This window comes from Hylaeus anthracinus, unplaced genomic scaffold (genome assembly GCF_026225885.1).
Source record: "Hylaeus anthracinus isolate JK02 unplaced genomic scaffold, UHH_iyHylAnth1.0_haploid 4, whole genome shotgun sequence".
In the NCBI taxonomy this organism is placed as follows: Eukaryota; Metazoa; Arthropoda; class Insecta; order Hymenoptera; family Colletidae; genus Hylaeus; species Hylaeus anthracinus.
The window spans coordinates 5,020,865-5,047,673 of record NW_026535289.1 but is presented as its reverse complement, the minus strand read 5'-3'; the positions used below and the strand labels follow the sequence as shown (position 1 = coordinate 5,047,673).

Below are 26,809 nucleotides of genomic sequence, written 5' to 3'. Positions count from 1 at the left end.
TTTCTTATCGGCTCAACAGAAGAACTATTTTACGACAAACTTGAGTGTTTTGCCACGGATGGCGCCACCATTCAATTTTTTCTACCACGAGGTTTTGTACTAAACACGAATAAAACTGAATAGTACTGAAGTACATTTTGATGCATAAAATATAGACACGTGCTGAACACTGAATCATTGTTGACAAAATGAATAGATACTCTATACCTTAATTAGTCGGATTTTTTATTTCTTTATGCATAAATTAGAAAGAAATTTTTTTTTCTCGATGTTAATGTACGTAGGCATTTTTAAATTTATTTACAATGTCTGCAAGTAGCTCGAAGAATGTTATAACAATAGATGATGAATATCAAGGTTTGTTATTAAGTTTATTTCATAACAGATAAACATTTAAAACAGAAAGATAATTACATCCTTAACTAATTATTATTATTATATGAATGTAAATAATATGTACATATATATACTTACTGATTTATTTATTGAATTCTATCAGTTGTTACACATCTTTTTTTTTTTTTATATCAAAAATTCCATTATTCTGATGTACTTTTTTATTATTAAAATATTATTGTATCATATACATTATTACAATTAAATAATTGAATGCATTGGTCTTTTCAGTTACAGAAGAAGATGAAATTGCTGCCATTGACTATGAACTTAAACAGATTGAAAATGATATGCAAAAGCTTGAAGATCGTAAAAAGATTTTAACTCAACGCAAAGAAAAATTACGAGATGATGCACTTTTAAAAAAGAGTTTATCCGTATCACAAAAGAATTGGAATACAGAAGACTTCAGATGGTCTAAAGATCTTGTGAAAGCTTTAAAGAATGTTTTCAAAATTCAGAAATTAAGAGACTTACAATTGCCAACAATAAATGCAACTTTATCTAATGAAGATGTTATTTTAGTTATGCCTACGGGTGGTGGTAAAAGTTTGTGCTATCAGTTACCTGCCGTTATTAGCAAAGGCATTACTATAGTAGTATCTCCATTAATTGCATTGATGGAAGATCAATTACATGGGTTACGAAAGATTAACGTAAAAGCTATGATGGTTAGCGCGAAATGTGATAAAGAAAATGTAAAAATTGTAATGAATGCACTTGTAGATAAGAAATCCGATCTTAAACTAATTTATGTTACACCAGAATATATGGCGAAATCTAATCGTTTTATGAGTAAGTTACAGAAAGCCTTTGAACTTAAACGATTAGATCGTTTTGCGATAGACGAGGTTCACTGTTGTAGCCAATGGGGACATGATTTCAGACCAGACTACAAATTCCTAGGAATTCTGAAGTCCATGTTTCCCGGTGTACCAATTCTTGGCCTCACTGCAACTGCCCCAGCAAAGATCATCGTAGATGTCCAAAAAATGTTAGATATTCAAGGATGTTTAGTTTTAAGAGCTACTTTCAATAGGCCAAATCTGTTTTACGAGGTTCGTCGTAAGCCAACGGATAAAAACACGTGTTTAACAATGATAGAAAATTTATTGAAAAATAGATTTAAAGACAAGTCTGGTATAATTTATACGACCACTATAAAAGATGCAGAACAATTGACAACTGATTTAAGAACATTAGGTTTGAAAGTTGGATGTTATCATGCAATGCTCGAGGCAGAATACAGATCAGAAGTATATTCTAAGTGGATATCTGGAAAATACCAAACCGTAGTTGCCACTATTGCTTTTGGATTAGGTATAGATAAACCAGATGTGCGCTTTGTTATTCATCACTGTATTTCAAAATCAATGGAGAATTTTTACCAAGAGAGTGGTCGTGCAGGTAGAGATGGAAAGAAGTCAGTATGCATAGTCCTATACAGATTACTAGATGTATTCAAATTAAGCACAATGGTGTTTCAAGACAAAGTTGGTTTGCAAAACTTATACAAAGTATTAGTATACTGTTTAGATCAAACTTCATGTAGACGTAGCATAATCGCGACTCACTTTGAAGAAACTTGGAATAAGAGTGATTGCGCAGAAATGTGCGATCATTGCCGCAAGTCCCAAGAAAAAAAAGAAGTGAACATAACAGTATATTGTAGACAATTGTATCAAATCTTAACTAAAGCAGTACAAATCGAAACAAGATTGACTGCCTTGAAACTTTTAGATGCTTGGTACGGAAAGGGTGCGTCAACGTTACGAGTATCTTCCGTGCCAATACCAAAGTTTACAAGAGAATCGGGTGAGGCTATAGTAGGACATTTACTTGCAAATGGTTATTTGCAGGAAGATTTTCATTTTTCTGCATATTCCACGATTTCATATTTGAAACGTGGTCCCAAGGCAGCATTAGCGCTTGATAATAATCACGAAATCATTTTTAATTATGAATTACACTAATGTATATAAATACATTAAGTTGTCTGTGATATAATCACTAAGTTTATTAACGAAGTACACGAAATGAAAAACAAACAGGATATTGTATCGAAGTTTTCAATGTTCCTACATATTAATGATACAACCTACTCAGTTTTTTACGAATCTCTTTTTGATGAATTTAAATGTATTAATATAAATAGTATTTATTACGACAAATATGTATAATATATATGTATAAAATAATTGAAAATCGCTACTATGGACTAAGGATGCATAAATTAATCGACTCCTAGGAAAAAGAATGTTTTCAGAAGATAATAAACATTTTCTAATATAAACATATCGTTTACATTCTTAAATACTATTTTAACATCAACGTACATTCATGTATACAAACGGAGAAAATTCTTTTTTACGTTGTAGATTGTTTGTAAGTAGGCTGGTGGTTAAAGTGTTAAAATGAGTTTTATTTAGAAAGAAATGACACAAGTCTCCCGAGAGAATCACGGGAAAAGTAATTCAAACTTAATACGAAGGAAAAAAAATCAATAAAAAGAGCATATATACACGATGAGCAATGGTATGTCGGTGGCTCGGATAGTAAGCCAACCGCCAGGTTCACGATCAGATGAAAATATTGATCCTGGATAAGGGGCATCTGTGTTCCGCCTGTTGGCAAACACGTTTTACATAGTCACCGAGCAGTGTATTATAGTGATAACGGATCTGTAATTCATTCATTGTTAGACGTTCAACAAAAAACGTCACATAAAAACAGTAAATCGCGGGTGGTAGTAACGAACGTTTGGCATTTTCTGATGTATCCGTGTATCGTACATTGTTTTCTCATTCAAAGCTTGATCGTGCATACTACAAACAAGTGACGTGTCATCTAATTTTTCGATTCACGAATCCAATCAAATGGAAGTTAACATTGTAGAGTTTCCTCCAGAATGTTAAATATAACGAAATCACCACCATTCCTGAGAACCGTTCAGAATTCGACGAAAGTTCGACGATATGTTGCCTTCCTAACATAAGGGTGACATAGTACAGGTAGAGGACCAGGAACTTGACAATTGAGATGCATGTTTCTTTTTGTATATGTATTAGGTGTGTTAATTAATTCTGTGCCTTTCCGAAGTTAATTTACTATTTGTTTATTAAAAAAGAAACATAGAAGCTGATGGTGTAGTGTAATTAAATGGCGGGTAAAGATACCGCATAAGAGTTACGAATAAACAAAACATAGAAAAATATATGTAATAATTGTCAGGTACAATTGTAATCTGTAAACGACTTGAATGCAACGACACAGACTTCGTTTCTATACCTAATATTATCAGCTCTGTATATGTATCAAGGCCAATCGGTGCGATAACACATTTGCATGGTTAAACAGGGAAACGATAGCGGGAAACATTACAGTAGGAGAAATCAGTTCATCGTAGCATTTCGATGCAGGTTTATTCGCGCGCTTCTGCGCGACGAAGTTCGTCCTCTGCAGTTCCCATGTCCTGCAAGACCATCTATCTCGCAAGTATCGTCGAAGAAAAATAGCGGATCTGGTATATTATAAACTTTCATCCATGATACTCTCGTTACAAATCGAGATCGTTTATATTTATCATTAATTGGCAGTTAGCCGTACACGATCATACACGATGCCTTGCAATTGCCGCAACGATCGTCATTCGACTTCATAACCCCATGATTGAAAACCGTGCGAGAAATTTCAAAGTCCTACGAATGACAACGTGAAATTTCGGACAATGCCTTGGCAAAATTAACTAGATGATTTGGATGCATCAACCAGTCTCGGACCAAGATGCCTCTGCCAAATATTCTCAGGAAGGCAAGCAGTTACATTTTAGGCGATTGCAACCAGGACAATCGTCGCACCATATACCAGGATGGCGAGGCTCTATTCTGTAAGAACAACGTCTGCGTTCATCCGCCAACGTTGATGAGACAAAACTCCGACGTGGTCCATCACCCTGGATACATGGCCATAACCTGCAGATTTAACAAGAACTCGAACATACCAACGCTCCATCTCAGCTGGATACCAAACAGCACGCTTCGTAAACATCCGACGACGTTGGAGAACTTGAACGTGAGGAAACTCGATTGTGCAACTCATCGCGACGTCGATATCGGTTCCCATCATTCCCAGATATCGGAGGAGAGCTGTGATATTAAGTACGATTATGAACATACCGGCGATAAGGTCGACGTCTGTTTAGAGGTAAAGGAACCTGTGAATTGCGGAGATTGCGAGCGAGTTTGTTCCGGTGGATTCTCGCGGAGTTCGCGGCTCGAGACTGATAATGGGAAGACGAAAAACGATAACAGAGAGAACTCCGTGTTTACGTCGGAGACCAAAGAAACTTCGAATATCAATGTTATTCAACAAACGAACCATCACCAGATCGACAGTTCTCCGGCTACCATACACGAAGAAAGCGATCATAGTATTAGTTTGAATCGTTTGCGTTCGGAATCCTTAAGCTCGAAACATGAGGAAAGCCGACAGCCTAAAGATCAAAAGTCTATCGAAATACACGAAAACGATGGAAAAAGCACCGATGAGGAACTTAGATATCCGTATTGCGATGATATCAGTCTCAAGAGTCGTAGTATGTCGTTAACTTCTACATGCAGTCTGTCTGTTGGTGTAGCTTCTGATGGTATGTAAATTACTATTTTAATGATTCTATTCCGGTTTGTAGTTGTTATTAACTTGTAAAATTTGTTTGTACTTAGCTGAAGAGATTCCATCATGGATGAGATCCCCTGAACTTCTTGCTTTGCAACATAACCTTACATTTCCTGAAAGTGCTACCGCTTCACCGGTGACATTACGTAGAGCGCACAAATGTAGAAGGTTTTCCGTCGATCTCAGTGAAATGAGATCTTTGAGGTTATTCTTCGCCGACCCAGCTTGTACTTCTGGTCAATTAGTAGTCGCAAGTAGAGAAAGTCAATATAAGATTCTACATTTTCATCATGGTGGTTTAGACAGATTAGCAGCAACTCTGCACCAATGGCACCAACTGCTTTATCCACGATTAGATACAGATGTCGAAGAAACCCTCCCATATAGGTAACATTTAGCTGATACCGTAGCGATCTCAAGTATTCAAGAAGATATTTATAATGTCTGATATAATGTAGGCATTTCATGGTATGTCGACCAGAGGTAAGTCGCGATGAATTACATCCAGAGGAAGGACAAGTACCGATGATTACATCATTGGCTTGGAAGGACCTATTGAATGAAAGAGGTCAAGTAGAAGACGATCTTGCCCTTCGTAAAGGAATATTCTTTGGTGGTTTGGAACCTGCATTGAGAAAAATTGTGTGGCCCTTTCTTCTTCATTGTTATTCATATCAAAGTACTTACGATGACAGGGAACAGATAGACGTCATTCGTAGACAGGAATATGAAGAAATACAAAAACGTAGAATAAGCATGAACCCAGAGCAGGCAGAGCATTTTTGGCGAAATGTGGTCTGCATTGTTGAAAAAGATGTTGTCCGTACTGATAGAGGAAATCCTTATTATGCAGGAGAAGATAATCCAAATATTGAAGTAATGAAGTACGTTTGCATAATAATAATAATAATAATAATAACTTATAATTGCATTTTATATTATTAATAACATTAATATTCTTTTTTATAGAAATATTCTACTGAATTACGCAGTATACAATTCTCGATTGGGGTATACTCAAGGTATGTCCGATTTGTTGGCTCCATTGTTGGCTGAGCTTAATTCCGAAATTGAAGCCTTTTGGTGCTTTGCTGGTTTAATGCAAAGATCTGTAGCTGTATGCACGCCTACCGATGTAGACATGGATAGAAATCTGTGTTTTTTAAGGGAACTAGTTAGAATAATGGTACCAGACTTTTATGCACATCTTCAAAAACATACAGATGCCTTAGAACTTCTGTTTTGTCACAGATGGATACTTCTGTAAGTATTAAATTTTAGAACTTCTTTAGTAATTTGGCTGTGCATAAACTTGTTTTTATCGATGACTATATATCTTACAGGTGTTTAAAACGAGAATTCCCCACAGAGGTAGCATTAGTAATGTGGGAAGCTTGTTGGGTGAATTATTTAACAGATCATTTTCATCTATTTCTTTGCCTTGCTATAATGTGCGTTTATGCAGACGATGTAATAGCACAAGATCTTAGAACCGATGAAATGCTATTGCATTTCAGTTCCTTAGCTATGTATATGGATGGAAATCTCATATTGAGAAAGGCAAGGGGCCTACTTCATCATTTTCGTCAGCTTGTTCGTTTACCATGTACATTAGCAGGACTTTGTCGCCAATGCGGTCCAGGAATGTGGGATAGCACCCATGATCCTGTTATAGAATGCGTGGGTCATGACGATGCACCATGCCCGTATTTGAACAATTATTAATAACGACCTAATTTAACGAAAGTGGTAAAGACATCCTATTGTTGAAGCTTTTAAATTATTCTTACGTTAAATAATCAAATTAAATGCTACTCTTGCGTAAACTAAATAAGTTATATAAGTCACAGTTGACTAAATATTGTAAGTAATAACAGAAGTTGATGAAAGTAATATTTGACTCATATACTGTTTGTATGAAAACATTTTTTATTTATTATGGAAGAGAAAAAATTATACATTTAAATCATGGTGAATCTTATTTACATAATTTCTCAATAAGGAACAGAAAAACATATCCTAAAATCCAATGTTTTATCAAGTTCAGTGTCGTCTATAGTAATCATGAAAAATTTTAATAATAATATATCTACAACTCCTGACACAAAAGTATTATGTACTAAATAATTAGGCAGAATTTATGCGATTACGATAAGTTCTGACCAAAAACCTGTAGTACAATTAAAGACTGATGACCAAAGGAGTATGGAATAGTACAAGCTTCCTAGCTTTAAAATCTCCAGACAGAAAAGGAAGCTTTCTCATTGCACGACCATTAATGTTATTTATTTAGTACAATTTAAAATGTGCCATTTACAACCTGGTACAAATTGTATGAGTCTCAATCTGAAAATAAAATCTAGTCTGACGTCAGCAAAATAAATCAAACATACATTGATATAAGTATTGCATAAATATTTATTACAAAGCCGTTCAAAGTTCTTGGTCAATTAATCATATACGTGTTCACTTTGGGATATTTACCTGTGAGGTATTTTCAATACTTTTTTTTACAAGACAATTTTAAATTTATTGTTGTACACATTTCTTACACATCATGTATCATTTTCATTACTAAATATAGCTAATTTCTTATAAGTAGAAGTTTATAGCGAAACTATAATATAAGTTTATACATATTATAAGTATCTTGCTCACCATTTCTTTTTCACATTCTTGTAACCCAAAGTGTATTCATGCTAGTCTATTTGCTCAGAACAAATGAAGAATATAAAGTAAAAAGAAATACTTTTTGTATTTCAAATTATTTCACCTTTTTTTTTTTTTAAATAGATGTTATGTTATAATAAATGTATGAACAAATGGTTATTTATGTGGTATCTTACAACTGAGAAAAATGAACTCTATATATTTAATAATCTTCAGCAATGTTGTAAGACTTCGTACAAATAATTTAGTGCTTTTACTGTGCCACCTTGTGTTGTTAGACCAGTTAGACTATTACAGAGAAATCTATACATGTTAAAATTTGTTCTGCTAAGTCTAACTAAGTATGATATACAAATATAAATAAATAGAAATATGTATATACATACAAAAATAAATTGAAATAAGCTTATACAATTACGTATTTATTTTTAGTCGTTTATTTTTAGAAAATATATGTATACATATTTTACTTATTGTATACTACACTTGTACAGGTACACGGTATGAGAGGTATATTGTGAATCCTTTTTTTTTTTGGCAATTTTATACATAGCATGTATAAAAATACGTTCTGCGATATTTAAAGGAAATTTACTCAACTAATAATGTTTATTTAGTCTTCTTTGTTTTGCCCGTGCACTTATAAAAAAAAACACAATATGTGCTAGAAAACCGCAAAACTAAATTTTTTTTTGAGTGAGAAATAATGAATAGGCCATTACTATTTTTTAACGCGGAGTGCGTTCATTAACTAGAATTCTATAGTTTTAGGTGAACCTTCATACCGTTTAACAGTTGAGAGAATACTAGTAGTTGGCCACCAAGTATCACTTGCTTGAAAGACATTTTATATACAGTAAAACCTGCATTAACAACAATATATACGGAATAAAAATATACCAAAGATAAAGGTTATATCATACAAGAGTTAACTTAAATTAAGCTTATTCATTTGGCTTGTACACGATTAATCCTGACTTGTGCCAGTGTATTGTCAGTTTACAGTGACACATTGTGTCACCAGTATTATTATTATTATTATTTTCTCTTATGTGAAAAAAAGGATAATCTCTGATAATGGTGCTAATGGAAAAAAGTAATTAAAATAAAATTCAACGTTATCCTAATATCAGTAACAGTCATTCATTTCTACTAATATATTCCACAACTAAATTATTCTATACTTTAAAGAATAAATATAAGACAACTTTTCAAACAAATTTTTTACACATTAATAATTAAATACTGAAGTCATTGTTAATAATTTATCAATGATTTTAACATTTAAGTATAGTAACTTAAACATTAAAACCATTAATATCATATTCGTAATTATATGCGGCATTGCAAATAATCAAATTTTAGATTTAATGATATTACTTTAGATATTAAAATAAGTGATTTAGACTAGGTGCCATATTGTCACGTGACCACACGTACGTGCTGCGCGCACTACTGCGCGCCTCACAGATCCTGTTTATAAAAGCGATAATAAAGATCGTCCACGTGTATTAAGAATCGTTCGTTGTCCTTATTCTACCACTGCAAATCCAACATTAGATATGCACTAGATCTTTGAAATTCTAAGAATAGAATAATTAATTCTGCACCATTATGTAATCCTTTTTTTCTCCTATGTTTTTTTTATTATATATTCTATAGCTTCTCATTCCAAATTTACTTCTACAGATTTCAAATGTATTTGCACAAAATTGACAGACACTAAAATCATGCAAGCAACAGACCAAACTATGACAAAAATGAGCCAACAATTACTAGAAAACGGACTCGCAAATTTATTAACAACACCGAGACCTATGACTTTATTTGTCTTTTGCCTAGCATAATACACCAAAAATGTTGGAATCAAGTACTGAATTCCCGCTCCAGCATATGATCCTGTAATTCCCACTAATATAGCTAAATCTTTGGTGCTCATAGCAATAAAATATGGCGGCAGTACTGCCAATATTGGGAAGACAAGTTTGTAAAGACACGAATACGATGTGTCCTCGCTGAGGAACAGTGATTGTAAATTATTTCGGAGAGTAATAGCTATAATAGGGAAACTAGTACTCAAAGTAAATACTGGAAAGAGGGCCAAAAAGTATTCTATAAGAATAATGAAAATATTGTTACTTTTGGAACAATCTCCAGATCCTCGAGGGCTGAAATCTAACGTGTAAAGATCGTCTAAATGTTCGAAAGCAAATGCTCCAGTTAATGCCAGTAAAAGATAGAAAAATGCTATTAAGAAATAATCCAATGCCAAAAATCGAGTTAAAGTAGACTTATTTGCAATTGGGGCTACCAAAGCGGGTAAAGAATGATGACACATGAATGAATAAATACAGGCACCAAATAAACTTGGAATACCTGAAATATAAAACTGCAATTACTTTATTATTTATTGTATATATTTACAAAAATATATACAAGTTAGAGATGGTCAAAATTTTTATCTCGATATTACTTTAGATAATCTCGATATTATTACTATTATCTCGATAAAAATTTTTGACAACAAATAAATGATGCACAACTTTCTATCCGTTATTTTTTACTTAAAAATAAAAATTTGGGAATTGTATATTATATTAAAGTAGTTAAAATATCACCTAGTTTTGTCATTTTTCATATATTACTTGAATAAAATTTTGCCCATTTTTGTATACAGAGCGACTCTAAAAACTGAGATAAGCTTTAGTTCTTATTCTTATCCTTAATGGAGGTTTCATATATATAAATTTTATTATCAGTTTCTAGAATCACTCTGTATATTTATTAATTATATAAATGAACTTACCAATGATATTTGCTGCTGGAGGATTTCCTTGTGCGCCGTGAATGAATAGGTTTTTTACAGCATATGCGATCATGATAGTAAATGCAAGCCATCGCATCGCTGATGTTAAAAGTTGAAGATACTTAGTTTTTTGGATATTGAAGAACACAAAGGGTCCCAATAACAAAACGAATGTGGTCTGAAAGTAGTAGTGTCAACATTAATGGATAAAATTGTAACTATTGTTAGTATGCATATTACTATTTCGATTCTTAAACATACAAGGAACATCCTGTACGCTTCTTGTCTATCCAGAGCAAAGTATTCCCAACAAAGTTCAGTGTCTGGTATCGTATCATTGCATGTAAAATTCGCTGGTTGATAGGTACAAGCAACATCAGCTAAAGTCTTTGCAACAGCTGCTCCATAAATGCTCAAATCTCCATAAAGATATATAGTAAAACATAGATAAAATAGAGTTGTGCCAAACTTATTAAAAAAAATTCTTGCCATCTGTCCCATTTCTATTTTATCACGAATTACATAATATCTGTATGTCATGTCTGTACAATCAGGACTTGTTGAGAATGGTGTGACGAGCGGGGTATCTTCGGAATCGGAATTTGAAAGGCCAGGTTCGCCTAAACATTGGTGCATCTGCAATTGAAAAATATTAAAGAATATAACATATTAATAGAGGAAATTAAAAGAAGATAACGATGCAGAACGAGATATTGATAAAATTTAAAAACCTCAGATTCCGATTCGGTGAAACATAAATCTTGGGATAAAGATACCCGTTTTCGATGTTGAATGTGTCGCCAAGTTACTATAGCATTGGCAGATGCCATAACCTCGATGACAAATGTAACTGTGATAAAGCTGCGAGTACAAAATAACTCATAATTATAATTCTCTATTAAAAGTAACATATATATCATAAATAGTTCATTATTTAAATAAATATCAAAAGCTCAAAATTAGGACAGCAATTGCTGTAGGAATATTCTGTTAGGTCGTCCCATAAGTTCGTGCCAAAGACTGTGTCAAAATTTAATAAAAAACCACAGAAATTGTTTAGTAACGGTGTAGTGACTATGTGAGAGAGGTGAGAAACTATTGTGAAATGAGACAGATTATCTTTTCTTGTGACACTTAAGAGTATGTTTCACATATTAATTTGAGAAATAAAAGTATAAATGGCACGAACTTTTAGGAAGACCTAATATATTAGTAACATGACTACACCAACAGAATTTAATGATATACCTTATAAATGCTAGTATTAAGATAACACTTAATCCAAGAGCCCATCCTGCTCGACTGAAAACAGCAGGTAACGTTAAAGCTCCTGTGCCAACAATTAAGTTGAAAACGTATATCAATCCGACCTGAAATTACGTATTGGTATATGAAGCTCCGTTCGTGAGAATAAATACAGTAATAAAATACCAATAAATTACTTAATCGCCAGTTAAGAAAAACTTTGTTTACGGTCGAAGGTTATGTGATACCATATGTCAAAATCATAGTAATCCGAGACAAGATTATTGGCTTACCCACGTTGAATATTGGTCGCCAGAGTTTGGTTCGGTCATCTCGAATCAAGTTACAAACTAAAATGAATCAGTTTGTTCGAGATACGTTGTATGTTGGTTTTATATGTCATTGACCCAGCTATCGTTTTGTACTTTTCCAGTGATGAGTGAAGAGCAACTGCGTTGAGACCACACAAAATCATAATACCCTTTGTACCTTCCGATTTGAAGATTGTTCTATTTGCAATCTACATGCTAAAACATTAGGACAGCGTTTTAGAGTGACACATGACAGTGTAAACCGTAATTTAAATTTAAATCTCTATCAAAGGTTTTCTTCCTATCAATCGTGATGCGCTGCAATCGATTTGGTAGCAAAAACGTATCGTGCTGCCAGCTGGTTCGTAGTCGTTGACTAATAAACAAAGATTGATAATAAACAAAAATACTACATATTCGTAATATTGTGAGTAATTGCCCACAATATTCAAAGAAAGATATTGTATAAAATGATAAGAAATTTAGAAAAACAAATAGGACACAATGGTGTTATTTGGTAGTGACCTTTCTCAATTTTGAACTTTTTGGTTTCAAATTCTTTACTGATGATGAATGTACAGAAAAGAATTTTTATTGTTGTGTGTAAGATGAAAGGTATAACATGCAATCACATTAGAGATAAATTTGAGGGAAAATATAATAAAACAAGTCGTGGAGATCAAACTATTCGTGATGTAAACTATTAAACAAATTTATGAGAACTAGATTTGTACAACATAAAAGCAGAATTGGACGTGCGAGAAAATCTCATAAAAAAAATGAAATCTATTCAATGAAGATTCACAATTTTATTAAGATTAATCCCTTAATATGTGGAGCATTAATAAACACATGAATTAAAAATCTGTCATGTTAACAAAAGAGACCGGTCTAATAATAATTAAGGAAACACATTTACCAATATACTGACATAAAATCAGTCGTTTAATGTTTGTCTAAAATAATAAAATAGATCGGTATTTAAATATGCAAATTTATTAGGCTAACTGAATGTCCTGAATCGTTAAATTTATTACAGAATTCGAAAATGATTAAATAATAACATTTTCGAATAAGGAGTAACAGATACCACTTGGTTGAAAATAATTTTTATTCGACTGAAAATATAAACCTAATTCTTAGAGTAATATAAATTTTTACCACAAATCTTACGTTACAGTAATGAATAACGCCAAACAGTACAAAAGCTACGTTGTGTTTAATTACTACATGAATTCATGCTAAATGAAACGAGAAATGATGATCATTCTTTTAACGCATTTAATTATGATGTATCATATTGGATTGGAAATAAAGGACACGATATTCGGTAAAGGGTATTGGAAAACTGCAATCTTAAAAAAAAAACACAAGAGTCAAAGTAATAATGTTTTTAAGAGTTTTATTTTATAATCCCATAAGTCTAAATATTCTTTAAGATGTGTACGTGAATGGTCTTGCACAATACAATGGGAATAAATTATAATACTTTGGCTACGCTTGCGGGGTCGAAACCGTGTCTTTTTCTTTCGTTTGAGCGAGCATTTGTGGGATACTTTTCTGGGTCAGCGGTCTCCCCCATTATTAAAAAAAAAAAAGAAAGAGCCATCTTTCCCCTCAACGATTGGTAACGGTAAAGAAAAGAAAAAGAAGAAATTACTAATACGTCGAAGGTCTAACTCCGCCGGGAATGATGAATTGTCGAAAGACCGAAATGAATGTCTTAAATACCACGGAGCAGAATAGCGGAATGCATTTAATCGGAGGATATAAAATTAAGGAACCTTTCGAGCAGCACGTATCCTCGATAACGGATTCGTTCTGCATCGAACGATACTCCGAAATAATTTACGCAATGTTTTTCAGCTCAAACTCGCGAACATTAAATTGGCAAATACAGCATACGCGAGGAAAAGAAAAGAAATTATTTTTTTTTTTTATTGTAGAGTGTAAACATCGCGATGTCATAAAAAAGATGTTTTCGTGAGGGTGGTTAGCTAGAAGCTACCGTAGGCATGTTATTTGAATATATAATACAAAGGATTCGATAGGGATAGAAGGATGTTTAGGAATTCGGGAGGTACGTTTAAGATATAATAGTGTCTAATTAAATGATGAAAAATGAATGGAGCAAAGATGTTTAGGATTGCCTCTGCGCTAATTATGTCCCGCGTACATCCGAATCGAAAGAAGCTACCTTCGCCCCGGAGGAACCAAAGGACAATTATTGCGGAAGTTGATGTTACGTCCGCCTGTGAAACGAGACAGAGGCCGCTCTCGGGGTTCGGGGAATGATAGTATGCAAGAGGAATATCAAAGATGCGCTTAGAAGCACTTCCTGTGGACGATGGATGGTCCAGATTCATCGTATTCCTGTTTAGAGATCCACATCTGTTGGAAGGTGGACAAAGATGCAAGAATTGATCCACCGATCCATACGGAATATTTCCTCTCAGGCGGTGCGATGATCTTGATCTTCATAGTAGATGGAGCTAGGGCAGTGATTTCCTTTTGCATTCTGTCTGCGATTCCAGGATACATGGTGGTACCTCCGGAAAGGACAGTGTTGGCGTACAGGTCCTTACGGATGTCGACGTCGCACTTCATGATGGAGTTGTAAGTGGTCTCATGAATACCACAGGCTTCCATACCCAAGAAGGATGGTTGGAAGAGAGCCTCGGGACAACGGAATCTTTCGTTACCAATGGTGATGACTTGACCGTCCGGAAGCTCGTAGCTCTTTTCCAAGCTCGATGATGAGGCGGCAGTTGCCATCTCTTGCTCAAAGTCCAGAGCGACGTAGCAGAGCTTCTCCTTGATGTCACGGACGATTTCACGTTCGGCCGTAGTGGTGAAGGAGTATCCTCTTTCCGTGAGGATCTTCATGAGGTAGTCGGTCAAATCACGACCAGCCAAGTCCAAACGGAGGATTGCGTGAGGCAAAGCGTATCCTTCGTAGATTGGCACAGTGTGCGAAACACCATCACCGGAGTCCAATACAATACCGGTGGTACGACCGGAAGCGTACAGCGAAAGTACAGCTTGAATAGCGACGTACATAGCGGGCGTATTGAACGTTTCGAACATGATCTGTGTCATCTTCTCACGGTTAGCCTTAGGGTTGAGGGGTGCCTCAGTAAGAAGAACTGGATGTTCCTCGGGGGCTACTCGAAGCTCATTGTAGAATGTGTGATGCCAGATCTTCTCCATGTCATCCCAGTTGGTGACAATACCGTGCTCAATTGGGTATTTCAAGGTAAGGATACCTCTCTTCGATTGGGCCTCATCTCCAACATAGGAGTCCTTCTGCCCCATTCCAACCATGACACCCTGATGGCGAGGTCTGCCGACGATGGAGGGGAAGACGGCTCGAGGCGCGTCATCTCCGGCGAAACCGGCTTTGCACATACCGGATCCATTGTCAACTACGAGTGCAGCAACTTCTTCGTCACACATGTTTGGTTTGTTAGTTTATCTGCAAAAAAACAAAGGTTTTAATTTCATTCTGTTTGACGTTGGGCAATAATTCATTATAAAATCTTAGATTAAATTACTGATTGTAGCCACTCATTTTTATTAAAATCCATGTCTTTTGTATTTAGTTAATGACAAATATTCAAATTTCTGTTAAATACATGCGTGTTTCAATCAATCTTTACTTGGTATTTAAATTGAAATATAAAACATGAATTTTGGTAAAAATAAATGCTGCATTTGGTGATTTCGTATTTCAAATTATCCAATTATTTCAATATATCTATTTCTATTAGTGAGATGGATGTTTCTATCTAATCTTTACTTGAAATATTTAAGTTTACATGCAGTTGAAAAGTAAACTAAGTTCTAACTTAATTATTTCAATTTTGGTAGAAATAAATGTTGCATTCGGTGATTTCAGTTCATATTTCAAATTATCTATTTATTTCAATATTTCTATTAGTGAGATTGTATGTTTCTATCTAATCTTTACTTGAAATATTTAAGTTAGAACTTAGTTTATACTTCAATTGCATGCAATTTACTGTGTTTAGAGACAGTTGGAGTTTGTTTTAAAAATTTTATTTATAGCAGAAGAATAACTGAAAAGCTTGTCTTGTACATAAATTGTTAATACAATCTCTTATTAAGAGTTGTGCTCCATAATTTATAATGCAGTTAACCTTTACCAATTAAAATATTAACATACAACCAAATATAGAAGTAAGATTTCAAAAGACGCGAACTTATTTATTCGTTCTTGTACAATGAAAGTGGTTGGCTCGGTAAATGCCATGTGCTGTGAAGCAACATTTCAAATATTTTCAAGATGGCGTCGTGAGACACGTAGCATCCATTATGCCATTCAGATAAGAAAAAGTAAATGCAAGTAGCTAATATATTTAATAGTTTCAAAAAAAATAATAAGTTTCATATATTACAAAAAGTAAAAAGCATTTATGGAAAAACAGAATCGCGAAGGTTCTAGACGTTCCGTAAACCGCCGCTACTGAATCACACCCTGCCCCGCCCTTCCCCGGCGTTAAACGGTCAATATCCGGCATATGCTTTCAAACAGCGAATTTCAATAGAATGTTACGAATCCAGGATTAAACACGGTGCTTGAATCGATAGAGCTCGAAAGAAATAACGAATCTGAACTTTGACAGAATACGATATAGCGGATATTTCGTTCGCAGAATTCTCTACAACGTAAAACCGGCATATCTCCGTGAAAAGGATCCGTTTCGTTCACACGCAATCACTGGCGTAAATTCGAACGATTTTACCGCAAAACGTACACTAATCCTATTGCGATTTAGGGAATGCAACACAAAACACACTAAATATGGCACCACAATGGTACGTTACGCCTAACGCCACCCACTCAATTCGTAAATCCACGTTCGGACGTACAAAGCGACCACCAGCCGTTTTAGCTATCGCCCACACACTGTCTATGATCCGTAGCACTGTTCGTTTAATTTCGTTCGATCTAATGATAATATGATTTAAGTATCACTGAACTTTGGGATGGTAACTTACGTTTTTTTTTTAAGTTTCGTATAAAAAAAAATTGTATGTACAAGTTAGGGAGCTCCGGGTCTCTGGATGTGACACTGCTGCACAACCGACTGATCTAGCACCAAACACAGAGTGTAGCTGACAGCCGGCTCGCGGTGTATTATATGAACAGAGTCGTTGTTCGAGGCCCCCACTACCCAACGATCGGCCAATAAGGGCAGGACACCCTCGGCCAATCCTGGCTTTCTTTACCATATATGGAAGTGCTCTGCCACGGAGGGGTTTACCCCTCCTCCCCGCTATATTCCCCCACGCCCTTCACCGAGCATTCGAAGTGTGTCTCACCACCCTTCGTGAATGCATCCACTAAATTGACCGAACCGCACATCTTCGATCTTACCAATGTTCTCTTTTTCCCCCCGCTACGAAAGTTCTGCATCGATCACATTCAATGTCGACCGATTTTTTTTTTCATTCGAACAATAAATAATCGTTTCCGGCATACAGGCATACATTCCTTTCTTTACTTCCCTTGCGAGCTAAATATGCATAAATCACACGATTCCAGCGCTCTCGTTTCAGTATCGCGCTGAACTTTCATGCGTTATAAGGGAATTGATTGAAGGTGTTAATATGTGACGACTAGTTACTGTTCAGTGATGGACAAAACCCTAGGCTTCGAATAAATCTGAAGTTTGCCGATGTGTTTCTCTCGTTTCCTTCTTTGGAAAATGTTCAACAGAAGGAACGAGACAAACATATCGGTAAACTTCAGATTTATTCGAAGCCTAGAATTTTGCCCATCACTGTTACTGTTTGAGTTAATATTCTAACCATTTTTGTACTTCGGTAATGTATTTTGTAAAATTCAAACGAGTTTTATCGATACTTTTACCACGCGCGTAGATAGAAATAATAAAAGAAGATTATAGGCAATGACCTCGAAGTAACGTTAAAGCATATACTCACACTCCGAAGCGTCTTATAGGATATAAGTACGTCGTCGATATTTCTACGTCCGTTAATATTCTAGTTTCTCAACCGGTGGCAGATTTAGTGCTGGTATTTCGTAGTACGAGCAAGCATAATCGTAGGTTAGTGCCGTAACGCTCTACCTCTACAGTATACTGCTATTAATAAACGACCGCGTCGCGACCACCTGCCTCGTAGAGCGTACACGTCAGGAACCACTTGACAACGACAACCTGTCGGATCGTTCCGGTACGATCTCTCTTTTCGAACAGTAATCACGGTAAAATGTGAATTTTTTCAGAAAACCGACGCTACGTCGCCGTGATTCGAAACCACGAGAGCAACGCCCTGCCATCATGGCTGCTTCGTTTAACCGGCATTTGTCCTCAATCATTTCGGCGTTGAAATTTTATGACAGATCGCCGCGAAACGCATCGAATTAATACTAAACTTAAACGAAACACAACAAATTGTACGAGTACTCACCCTTCGAAACGGAAAGCAACCGGAGAAATGGTCGATTGTTAATCGGGAAAGGTGCACTGCGAGGTTACTATCGGCACGACTAAACGAGACTCGAGAGCCGCGAGTTGCAAGCACTGTGAGCGAGATCGTGGCCGGTACCGTGTCATATGGACTCGCCTAAAGGTGTGGTCGGCATACACGCTGTTACTGTTCCAAACGATCGTGCGTATCGCATGTTTTTTCGTCGTGTTTCTCAAATTTACGGATAAAACATAATTCGTCGTGGAACAAGGGTTCGATTAATCGATGATTTTACGGTCATTTGTTTATTTTAACGTCGTATTTCACGATATCATTTTCATGGAACACCCCTGTCTCGGAATGGAATCGCCCAGCCGGCTGCCCCCACTACGCGGATTCACAGCTCTTGCCATATATGGGCATAAAACGAAAGCGGCTCGGTGATTGGTCCGTTGGCCGGCTGCCGGCTAGATTCTCCAAATGCCGCTTCAAACTGTACGATACGGGGAGCATAATGCCTTCTGGAAGCGTACACTAGCGTAAGGGCTTTCCTGACTAACCGTCAGAGCTTCTTGTGGTAGTGTGCGTACAAATGTATGCGAAGATTACGACGTTCTTTGTGTGTGCGCGCGCGTGCGAACCAGTACCGGCAGTAGGTATAAGATGAGTCAGAAAAAAGTTTCGTTACATACTTTGTAATCGTCAACATTTTCTTTTATTTAACGGGACCCCTAACGCCAGTCCCGGAATCGTTTTTAATGCATGCTTGCGCGTAATCTGCAGCGTACATTTTTAATAAAATTTTCATGTAACTGAAAACACAGATAGGAATATAATAAGCATTCTTTTCATCAAAAAATAATTATCTCTTTTCGATATCAGCGAATCGTTCTATATAATTACATATTCACTATATTCACTATATCCATCACACTGATGACATTCATCATATTCATTGTGTCTATCATATTCACCGCGTCTATTACATTTATCATGTTCATCATACTCACTACATTCAACATATTCGTCTTATTCATTACAATTATGCACGGTACGTTTATTTTACTAAAATAATTCCAGAAATCCTTAAATAGTTTACAAATACGTTTAAATAATAAACGAATCCGTATGTCACTTATCTCGTCTGTGACATAATGCATATAAGTGTAGCTTCCTGCTTTCTTTCCATTGTAGGATTTTACGTAAGTTTCACGAGTATTAAAAACTAAAACTTCATCGAATCGTTAACTGTATCGATAAGAATATTGCTATGCAAGCAATAAACGCGATGCACGTATCTTGCACGTAATGTGACGAGCATTGCTCAAATGATTCCAAGAATTTCGTCTGTCCTTCCTCCAGGTATATTTCTGAGTCAGGTAGAATGGGATACTCTAAGGGAGTGGTGAACTCAAAGGAAACGAAAAATTAGCAGATTATTTATCGTGTTTTTAAACACGTTCACACAACTTGTCAAAATACTCGTGAAGGAATAACGTAGTATTGATATTCATTTATAAAAAGTCTCGGTACCAATCCTACAATTTCCTTCTCTTCTACGATATGTAAGGATATTTATTTCGAGGTTCGACGTAAAACTGTCAAAATTCAAAGACAACAGACAACATATCATAGACAAAATCAAATCGCAATACAAAATACAAAATGAATGAATAATCAATAAATTACTAACACAAACATAACTGACAACTATAAAACGTATAAACATACGTAGTGGTTTTAAATATTAACATTCATCCAACATTCACATTACAATACATCACACATACTACTAGTTGAAATTCATTCTGCAGAAGTGCAATTTGCAAGAACAGACTAAAATCGTCACTGGGTCAGGTCTGATTACGTAGTACGTATATCCAACCGTCAGATTTCTCTTTGCAGTAGGGCAGATGATGTTTGTTAATAAAACGACGTATGTGTTTTTCCAAAAAAAGGGAAAGAAAAGCTCCCGTTGAATGACCAAACGAAGTTGTTTCACATCCTCCCACTTAATATGCGGTGTGTGCCATCTCGGCCGCCTTTTTCATGAAACAGAAGCTAAAAATAGACTCAAGGGCGCGGATAAGGGTGCACTGGACTAGTCCATGTCACATAAGCCCTACGCTACGATCCCATCTCGCTGTGTTTGTGTTCGTCCGATGGGGAGATGCTACAGTGTACGTGAGTGCAGTGTCTGCTTCAAAATCGATACGCATGTCGTGCAGTCTACTACAGCAAACCGGACTTGTGACGGGAAACCACGTGGTGACGAAAACGTCAAAGTACGCTCGTTCCACGCGTTGTTTAATAAACATATAATTGTACATTTGCACAATTTTAGAATTTGGATTACGACTCGTGGCTTTCACTTGAATTTTGCTAAATAGTAATTTTTTTTAACGTTGTTTTGGACAAATTGTGAATGTAGGATTTAAATGTATTGGGAAAGTATTTTAATTAGTTTTGAAAGTGTATGTGTATATATAATATACATGAATATATATATATACATATATATAATATGTGTATATGTTCATATATATATATAATATATAATATGTATTACAAAATTATTTGTTGAATATAATATTTTTTATCGAATATGGCTATCACGACTTCCCATAATTAAATTACAGTATTGTAGATACCAGTAGAATTTTTACTGATGTATGATAGATATGTCATTATTGCACGTTGACGTACATAATTGTTGTAGAGATTATGACTTCAAAGAAAAGTTTATGATTACGTCTTAGTGATATCTTTCACAAATCTTTGACAGGTTTGAACATTTTTTTTTAACTATTTTACGACGGATTTTCTATAGTCGTTTATTACTGGAGTTTCTTCAGAAATGCCAGAAGCGTTCTGAATTTCATTTTTTACTTCAATTTCTTATGTCTACTTATTATTTATCGGTGTTTACTCGAAGAATGCATTAAATAAACATGGTTCTTGTTACACGTTGTAAAAAGTCATAATGCTTTTATGATATACACCTGTCACGCCTCTTTGACGAAATACATAGTACTTCGATGACACAATCGATGAATCATTTGTGTCTGACAAGAAATCGTATCGGGTATTACACTCGCTTCTCGTGCATGCGAATTTCTCAAATTACTGCATTCTATCCTTTTTTTTTCTTATTGTTACATAGAATTTTATAAGTGCACGACGTTTACGTTATTCATGCCTTTTAAAAGTAATCGTTCTACGTGGTGTGTGCGTGAAATTTAAATACACGACGATGACTAATGTGCCACATGGGCGGATGGGCTGCCTTGCTGGAGTCTAACCTAACCTCGACACATTCAAGTCAGTGCCCAACTGTCACATGCTTGTGATATCCTTGGTAGATGCACTTGAAATCTCCCTAAATTGAGAATTCCTTTTGACTTTCTATAATGCAGTGTATATTTCCGTGTAAAAATGATTCATTTATCCAAAAGAACTACTTGAACTAATATATTATTATTCTTTGAATTGAAAATTTTTATTTAATTACTGGACATATTAAAGGAAAAGCTTGCTCGACTAGAAATCCACGCAGATGAGCATATTTTTATGTGCGTTCTAGATGGCGAATAAGAAACTTTGCCTTTATATTCAATTATGTATTATTTCTTTTTTATAATTCTAGTTTAAGTAAAAATGTTCATTCGTCATTTTGTTACGTCCAAATATTCATTTTCTAAGGCTCAACTTGATGGCTAATGTATCTACATATACGAAGTACATACAATTTTGCTCATTATTTCTCTTCTACAGGTTATAAGTATAACAAGTAGTTATAACAATTCTAGAATAACATTTAATAATTATAATAGTAATAATAATATTTAATAAATAATAATTGTGTGTGGGTAGATACATTGTAATAGAGATCAGGTTAAGTACTTAGAAGGTTCGTACTTTAATGTATAATTCTGTGTCCCAAATTATAATTAAAAGTTTTAGAAAAATGAAACGAAGTAAATAAAGTTTGTATACGCAAGTATTATTCTTGTGTCGAGCCCTAAAAAATTAAAGTGTACTGTAAATATATCGCGAGAAGGATGATTGTGAATAAAAAAAAGTATGAGAAACGATGCTTCACGACGTTACTTTTATAGTACTCTATTCCACTGGGTTGGAACGGTAACCAACAAAAAATGGGATACGGTAAAACTTCGATTTAACGGATTTCCAACTTAACGGACTAGAATCCCACGGTCCTATATTGGATACATCTCTAAGTTATGTGTCACTTCCCTCTGGGTTATTCTAATATTGGATAATTTTTTTTAGACTGTGTCTGCTTAATAGAGAGACGGAGAAAAGGGCCTTGGATACAATTCAAATTTGGTAATTATGATTCATGAATTAATTATTAATACTTATTTACGTAGAATGACGAAGGGGTTCAATTTATAAAAAAAAATATGCATTTCCATTTAAAAGAAATTAATGCAACCTAGGACTGAATCATTCATCTTTCTCTTTGACATTTTTCTCTGAGCGCGCTAATAACGAAGTTATGACTTGTTACATATACTTGGACCACCCTGTATAGTTTTTTACAACAAAAACTTGGTATAAGAACGGTGCATTATTATTTTTACTGTAAATATAGTTCGTTACAACAGAAGCGCGGTATAACAAACATGTATTATTATTATTATTATTATTAGAAATACACTTTGTCACATTTCACATTAATCAATATAATCGACTTCGTCACAAGTTAAATTAACCAACGTAATTCCAAACCGTTTCGCTAGTCTGTAATGTAACAACACGCGTTGACGTCAACCTTCGTTGACCGAACTGGTATCGTGGCAGCCATTCCGTATTTACTTTTGCGATCGAGAGCTTAATTATCGCGACAAGTCCACAATAGGAAGAATGATATCCGTGTAAGGTGGAGCGCATTGTGGCCGGCCTGAAAACCCAATGGTCCGCGAAGCCTCGACCTTGCTTACCAAATAAGGTCCCCGTTCAAGGTCTTCAAGACCTTGCGTAAGGCTCCGTGCCATCGGCATAATGATTAACCGATTATGTCGCTGGCTTTAGTCATCGGCCGTTTTCAGTGAAAGTGATGTAGTTTTTCCACGAGATCCTCTCGATTTCTCCTCTATCCGCTCCTGCGATCTCTGTTTCGTCCTACGATGCTCCATCTGGCATAGGAATAATGATTAATAGATTACGTCTCAGCTTTTAGTCATCGACCCTTTTCCAGTGAAAGTGATGTAGTTTTTCCGAGAGATCCATTTGATTTCTGCTCTATCTGCTCCTGTTATCTTTGTTTCGTTCTATGATCCTGGGTTAGGTCTTCGAGATCTAACATGTCTAACTAGAGCCTTACTCGTGTAAGGCTGAGCCATTTTCAATGAAAGTAATGTAGTTTTTCCGAGAGATCCGCTCGATTTCTGCTCTATTCGCTCCTGTGATCTCTGTTTCGTCCTACTATGCTCCATCTGGCATAGGGATAATGATTAATAGATTACGTCTCAGCTTTTAGTCATCGACCCTTTTCCAGTGAAAGTGATGTAGTTTTTCCGAGAGATCCATTTGATTTCTGCTCTATCTGCTCCTGCGATCTCTGTTTCGTCCTATGATCCTGCGTTAAGTCTCCGAGACCTTACTCGTGTAAGGCTTAGCCATTTTCAGTGAAAGCGATGTCGTTTTCCCAAGAGATCATTGTAGTCATCGACTCTTTTCCAGTGAAAGTGGCGTAGTTTTTCCAAGAATTGCAAGAGATCCTCTCGATTTCTGGAGTACCTATTCCTCCGATCCCTCTTTTATCCTATCATCCTAGCCTAGGTCCCTCGAGACCTCCTGTAAGACTCTGTCTCTGCCAAAAGAAAAATGTAAGCCGCTTATGTCGCTACTTTTGGTTATTAGTCGTTTTCAGTGAAAGTGATGTAGTTTTTCCGAGAGATCCTTTCGATTTCTGTGTTATCTGCTCCTGCGATCCCTGTACGATGCTGGGGGATTGGGCGTGTCTGCCCTACGCGGACACGTGCCGTAGGTAACGTCTGGCTCCAGTCGCGCAGTGCCACCGAAATCAATACGGAATGCGACGGTAAGTTCAACGCACCCACCCAGAAGAGTGCTCAAGGCCTCTTTCTCATCGGACTATCCGCGTGCATTCGGTCCAGACAGTGGAAACTATCGGGAATCATCGTAACGAGGTCAAAGACCTCGTGTACCGCAATTTTGCGCGAATTTTTTCATTCACGAAAAAATGAATGGACCTACCGAATGCCATTGATAATGCGTGAGGAGACATTTTTTCTTGTTATATACTTGGTGCAGAAACGAATTTCGTAACTTTATATTCAATAGTTTATAACTATACTGCGGAAGTTTATTATCCAAAATATGCACGAAAAATATGCAAAATATGCACGACAAATTTGAATAAAATGTAGTATAATAAGTAATATATTTGCATGTTACAGAATATTCGCTGTGTACACATATATAAAATACTTTATAGTATTCGAATTTCAAAAGAAATTTCTATCTAGGTCCCATTCTTTTAATTATTTCCTATAAAAATATGCATTTGCATAAGCTTCTGCAGTCTATTTATAACTATAGTTTGGGTAAAAAGATTTGCACGAGACTTTCTGGGGTAAATTAGCAATCTTCCAAGTTCCCAACCTGATTTCCATTATAATGAATCTATGTATTAGGTGTTGAAATTAATTCTGTGCCTCTATATTCAATCATATATTATTTATTCATTATTTATCTTCCTGTTTGTAACTCTCGCTTAAATAGAAATATTTACCAGCCATTTTCTCGCATTAAAGTATGAACATGGTAACGAGTCACGCAACTGTGAACAACAACTGCCACAAAACTTACAAAACAAACAAATTAGTGCCACAAAACGTACAAAAGAATGAAACAGGAATGGTTCGAAGTGAAATCGAGAAGTCTACTCCAAAATTTTTACCTAAAGGCAACCAAAGAGTATCCTACACGATCAAACAACTGCCAAGGAATCTTTCAACCCCCTACTTAATAACAATTCAAGTACTACGCATGAACAGCCTCTTGGCTGTACCTTAAGAAGAGCAGAAGTGCCTAAGAGGAGTTCCTTTGTTCTTGCCAAGAGAAACTAAGAAGCATTTACGAAGAATGTGTTACACGCGTTTCAAAGGGAATCAAAGTACTACTTAAGTCTCTTGTTGTATTACCATCCCTTTTGAATAATAAGATTTTTAAATAGTCTGTATAAACTCCATAGTTTTCGTTTACACATAAATGTGACGATATTTACTACAGTATGAGTATAAGTATGACACGTAGCCTTCGAAACATCTATTTTTCCACATCTTTTTATTATTTTATTTACGTTCCACATAACATTAAGTATATTTTCCTTGTGACTTTTCGTTATGTATACATCTTTTTAGATCGAAATAAAGCCTTAATAACCTCGTTGAAAGCTTGAAATGTTCATTTTAATATGTTCCTATTGGAACAGCGATAAAACGTTAGAATCACCAGTTAGTAAAACATTAAATATCAATTTATTCGAAAAGTTTCAAATTAGCCTGAAATATCAAGCTAATGTAATAAATAATGTATGATTTGGTCTCATTGAAAATGAGAAATTAAATCGTCGTTAGCAATAACGCCCAAAGAATTTGATAAACGTGAAAACCAATTATTGTTAATAAATTCCGAAGATTCGAGATACAGATTTTAATTGAACGCCGCAAATTATTATATCGGCGAATGTTCTTCTAACGAATCATTTCGTTCGTGGCGTGTTGGAATTAGGACATTGAATTTCATATGTTCTAAAACAAGGAGGAACCAACAATTTTACCCGTTATTTCGCGTTTTCTTTGTTTCGTGCACTTGTAAGTACTATTTATTGATGGCGCATTAAGCTCTTTAGCACCTGACGAGGACTTGAAATCAAAAGATGCTTGGCATAAAGTTCCTTAATCATCAGCGAAACGAACATACTTCGCTTAGAACATTAAGAGACCTGTAAGTGTGTTAATTGTCTTCCTAACCCACTTATCCTCTCTTATAAAAAATAAAATAGATAAAGACAGTGCAAGTTTTTGCATGACTTGTCAAAATTATTACAATGGAGAATTAATTTTATTGATAAATTAGCGTGCTCTTTCTCCCTCTAATTACAAAGACATGGTATTAGGTCGTAGAAATTAATTCCATGCCTTTATATTCAATCATTTCTAACTTTAGTTTACGTACGAATATTTACTCTTGA

The 26,809-nt window shown here is 35.4% G+C and overlaps 4 protein-coding genes and 1 long non-coding RNA gene across 6 annotated transcripts in view; 3 read left to right on the top strand and 2 right to left on the bottom strand.

The window, feature by feature from the left end:
• The first annotated feature begins 105 nt into the window (after nt 1–105).
• Nucleotides 106–2,574, top strand: LOC128894552 (ATP-dependent DNA helicase Q1-like). The gene is made up of 2 exons (XM_054156371.1): nt 106–357; nt 628–2,574. The coding sequence occupies exons 1-2, from the start codon at nt 306–308 to the stop codon at nt 2,367–2,369; spliced, it is 1,794 nt and encodes a 597-aa protein (XP_054012346.1). The 5' UTR covers nt 106–305; the 3' UTR covers nt 2,370–2,574.
• Nucleotides 2,575–3,778: 1,204 nt separating this feature from the next.
• On the top strand, nt 3,779–7,046 carry LOC128894545 (TBC1 domain family member 16). The gene is made up of 6 exons (XM_054156358.1): nt 3,779–3,919; nt 3,993–5,041; nt 5,118–5,457; nt 5,529–5,954; nt 6,040–6,333; nt 6,414–7,046. Exons 2-6 carry the CDS (start codon nt 4,180–4,182, stop codon nt 6,793–6,795), a joined length of 2,304 nt encoding a protein of 767 aa, XP_054012333.1. The 5' UTR covers nt 3,779–3,919; nt 3,993–4,179; the 3' UTR covers nt 6,796–7,046.
• A 528-nt stretch (nt 7,047–7,574) lies between these two features.
• LOC128894557 (transmembrane protein 104 homolog) lies at nt 7,575–12,470 on the bottom strand. The gene is made up of 6 exons (XM_054156378.1): nt 12,085–12,470; nt 11,795–11,916; nt 11,278–11,407; nt 10,808–11,182; nt 10,547–10,724; nt 7,575–10,116 (listed from the first exon to the last, which is right to left on the bottom strand). The coding sequence occupies exons 1-6, from the start codon at nt 12,121–12,123 to the stop codon at nt 9,407–9,409; spliced, it is 1,554 nt and encodes a 517-aa protein (XP_054012353.1). The 5' UTR covers nt 12,124–12,470; the 3' UTR covers nt 7,575–9,406.
• A 1,017-nt stretch (nt 12,471–13,487) lies between these two features.
• Nucleotides 13,488–18,720, bottom strand: LOC128894565 (actin-5C). Of its 2 annotated transcripts, none has more exons than XM_054156400.1 (2): nt 18,562–18,720; nt 13,488–15,577 (listed from the first exon to the last, which is right to left on the bottom strand). In XM_054156400.1, exon 2 carries the CDS (start codon nt 15,556–15,558, stop codon nt 14,428–14,430), a length of 1,131 nt encoding a protein of 376 aa, XP_054012375.1. In that variant the 5' UTR covers nt 15,559–15,577; nt 18,562–18,720; the 3' UTR covers nt 13,488–14,427. The 2 variants fall into 2 exon arrangements, with proteins under 2 accessions (XP_054012375.1, XP_054012376.1); XM_054156401.1 differs by lacking the exon at nt 18,562–18,720 and adding an exon at nt 17,125–17,283.
• Nucleotides 18,721–21,122: 2,402 nt separating this feature from the next.
• The window catches only part of LOC128894594 (uncharacterized), a 47,047-nt gene continuing 41,360 nt past the window's right edge, over nt 21,123–26,809 (top strand). Inside the window, exon 1 of the long non-coding RNA XR_008461603.1 lies at nt 21,123–21,882. This is a non-coding gene — a long non-coding RNA (uncharacterized LOC128894594). The remainder of the gene's footprint in view (nt 21,883–26,809) is intronic.

Excerpts from the sequence above, each read along its gene's own strand:
- LOC128894557 (XM_054156378.1), bottom strand. The coding sequence starts at position 12,123 with ATGACCGAACCAAACTCTGGCGACCAATATTCAACGTGG. Across the intron at positions 11,917-12,084 it reads GCGACCAATATTCAACGTGG|GTCGGATTGATATACGTTTT; the intron begins GTAAGCCAATAA and ends ACGTAATTTCAG. Across the intron at positions 10,117-10,546 it reads TCCAGCAGCAAATATCATTG|GTATTCCAAGTTTATTTGGT; the intron begins GTAAGTTCATTT and ends TTTATATTTCAG.
- LOC128894552 (XM_054156371.1), top strand. The coding sequence starts at position 306 with ATGTCTGCAAGTAGCTCGAAGAATGTTATAACAATAGATGATGAATAT. Across the intron at positions 358-627 it reads AATAGATGATGAATATCAAG|TTACAGAAGAAGATGAAATT; the intron begins GTTTGTTATTAA and ends TGGTCTTTTCAG.
- LOC128894545 (XM_054156358.1), top strand. The coding sequence starts at position 4,180 with ATGCCTCTGCCAAATATTCTCAGGAAGGCAAGCAGTTACATTTTAGGC. Across the intron at positions 5,042-5,117 it reads TGTTGGTGTAGCTTCTGATG|CTGAAGAGATTCCATCATGG; the intron begins GTATGTAAATTA and ends GTTTGTACTTAG. Across the intron at positions 6,334-6,413 it reads TGTCACAGATGGATACTTCT|GTGTTTAAAACGAGAATTCC; the intron begins GTAAGTATTAAA and ends TATATCTTACAG.
- LOC128894565 (XM_054156400.1), bottom strand. The coding sequence starts at position 15,558 with ATGTGTGACGAAGAAGTTGCTGCACTCGTAGTTGACAATGGATCCGGT.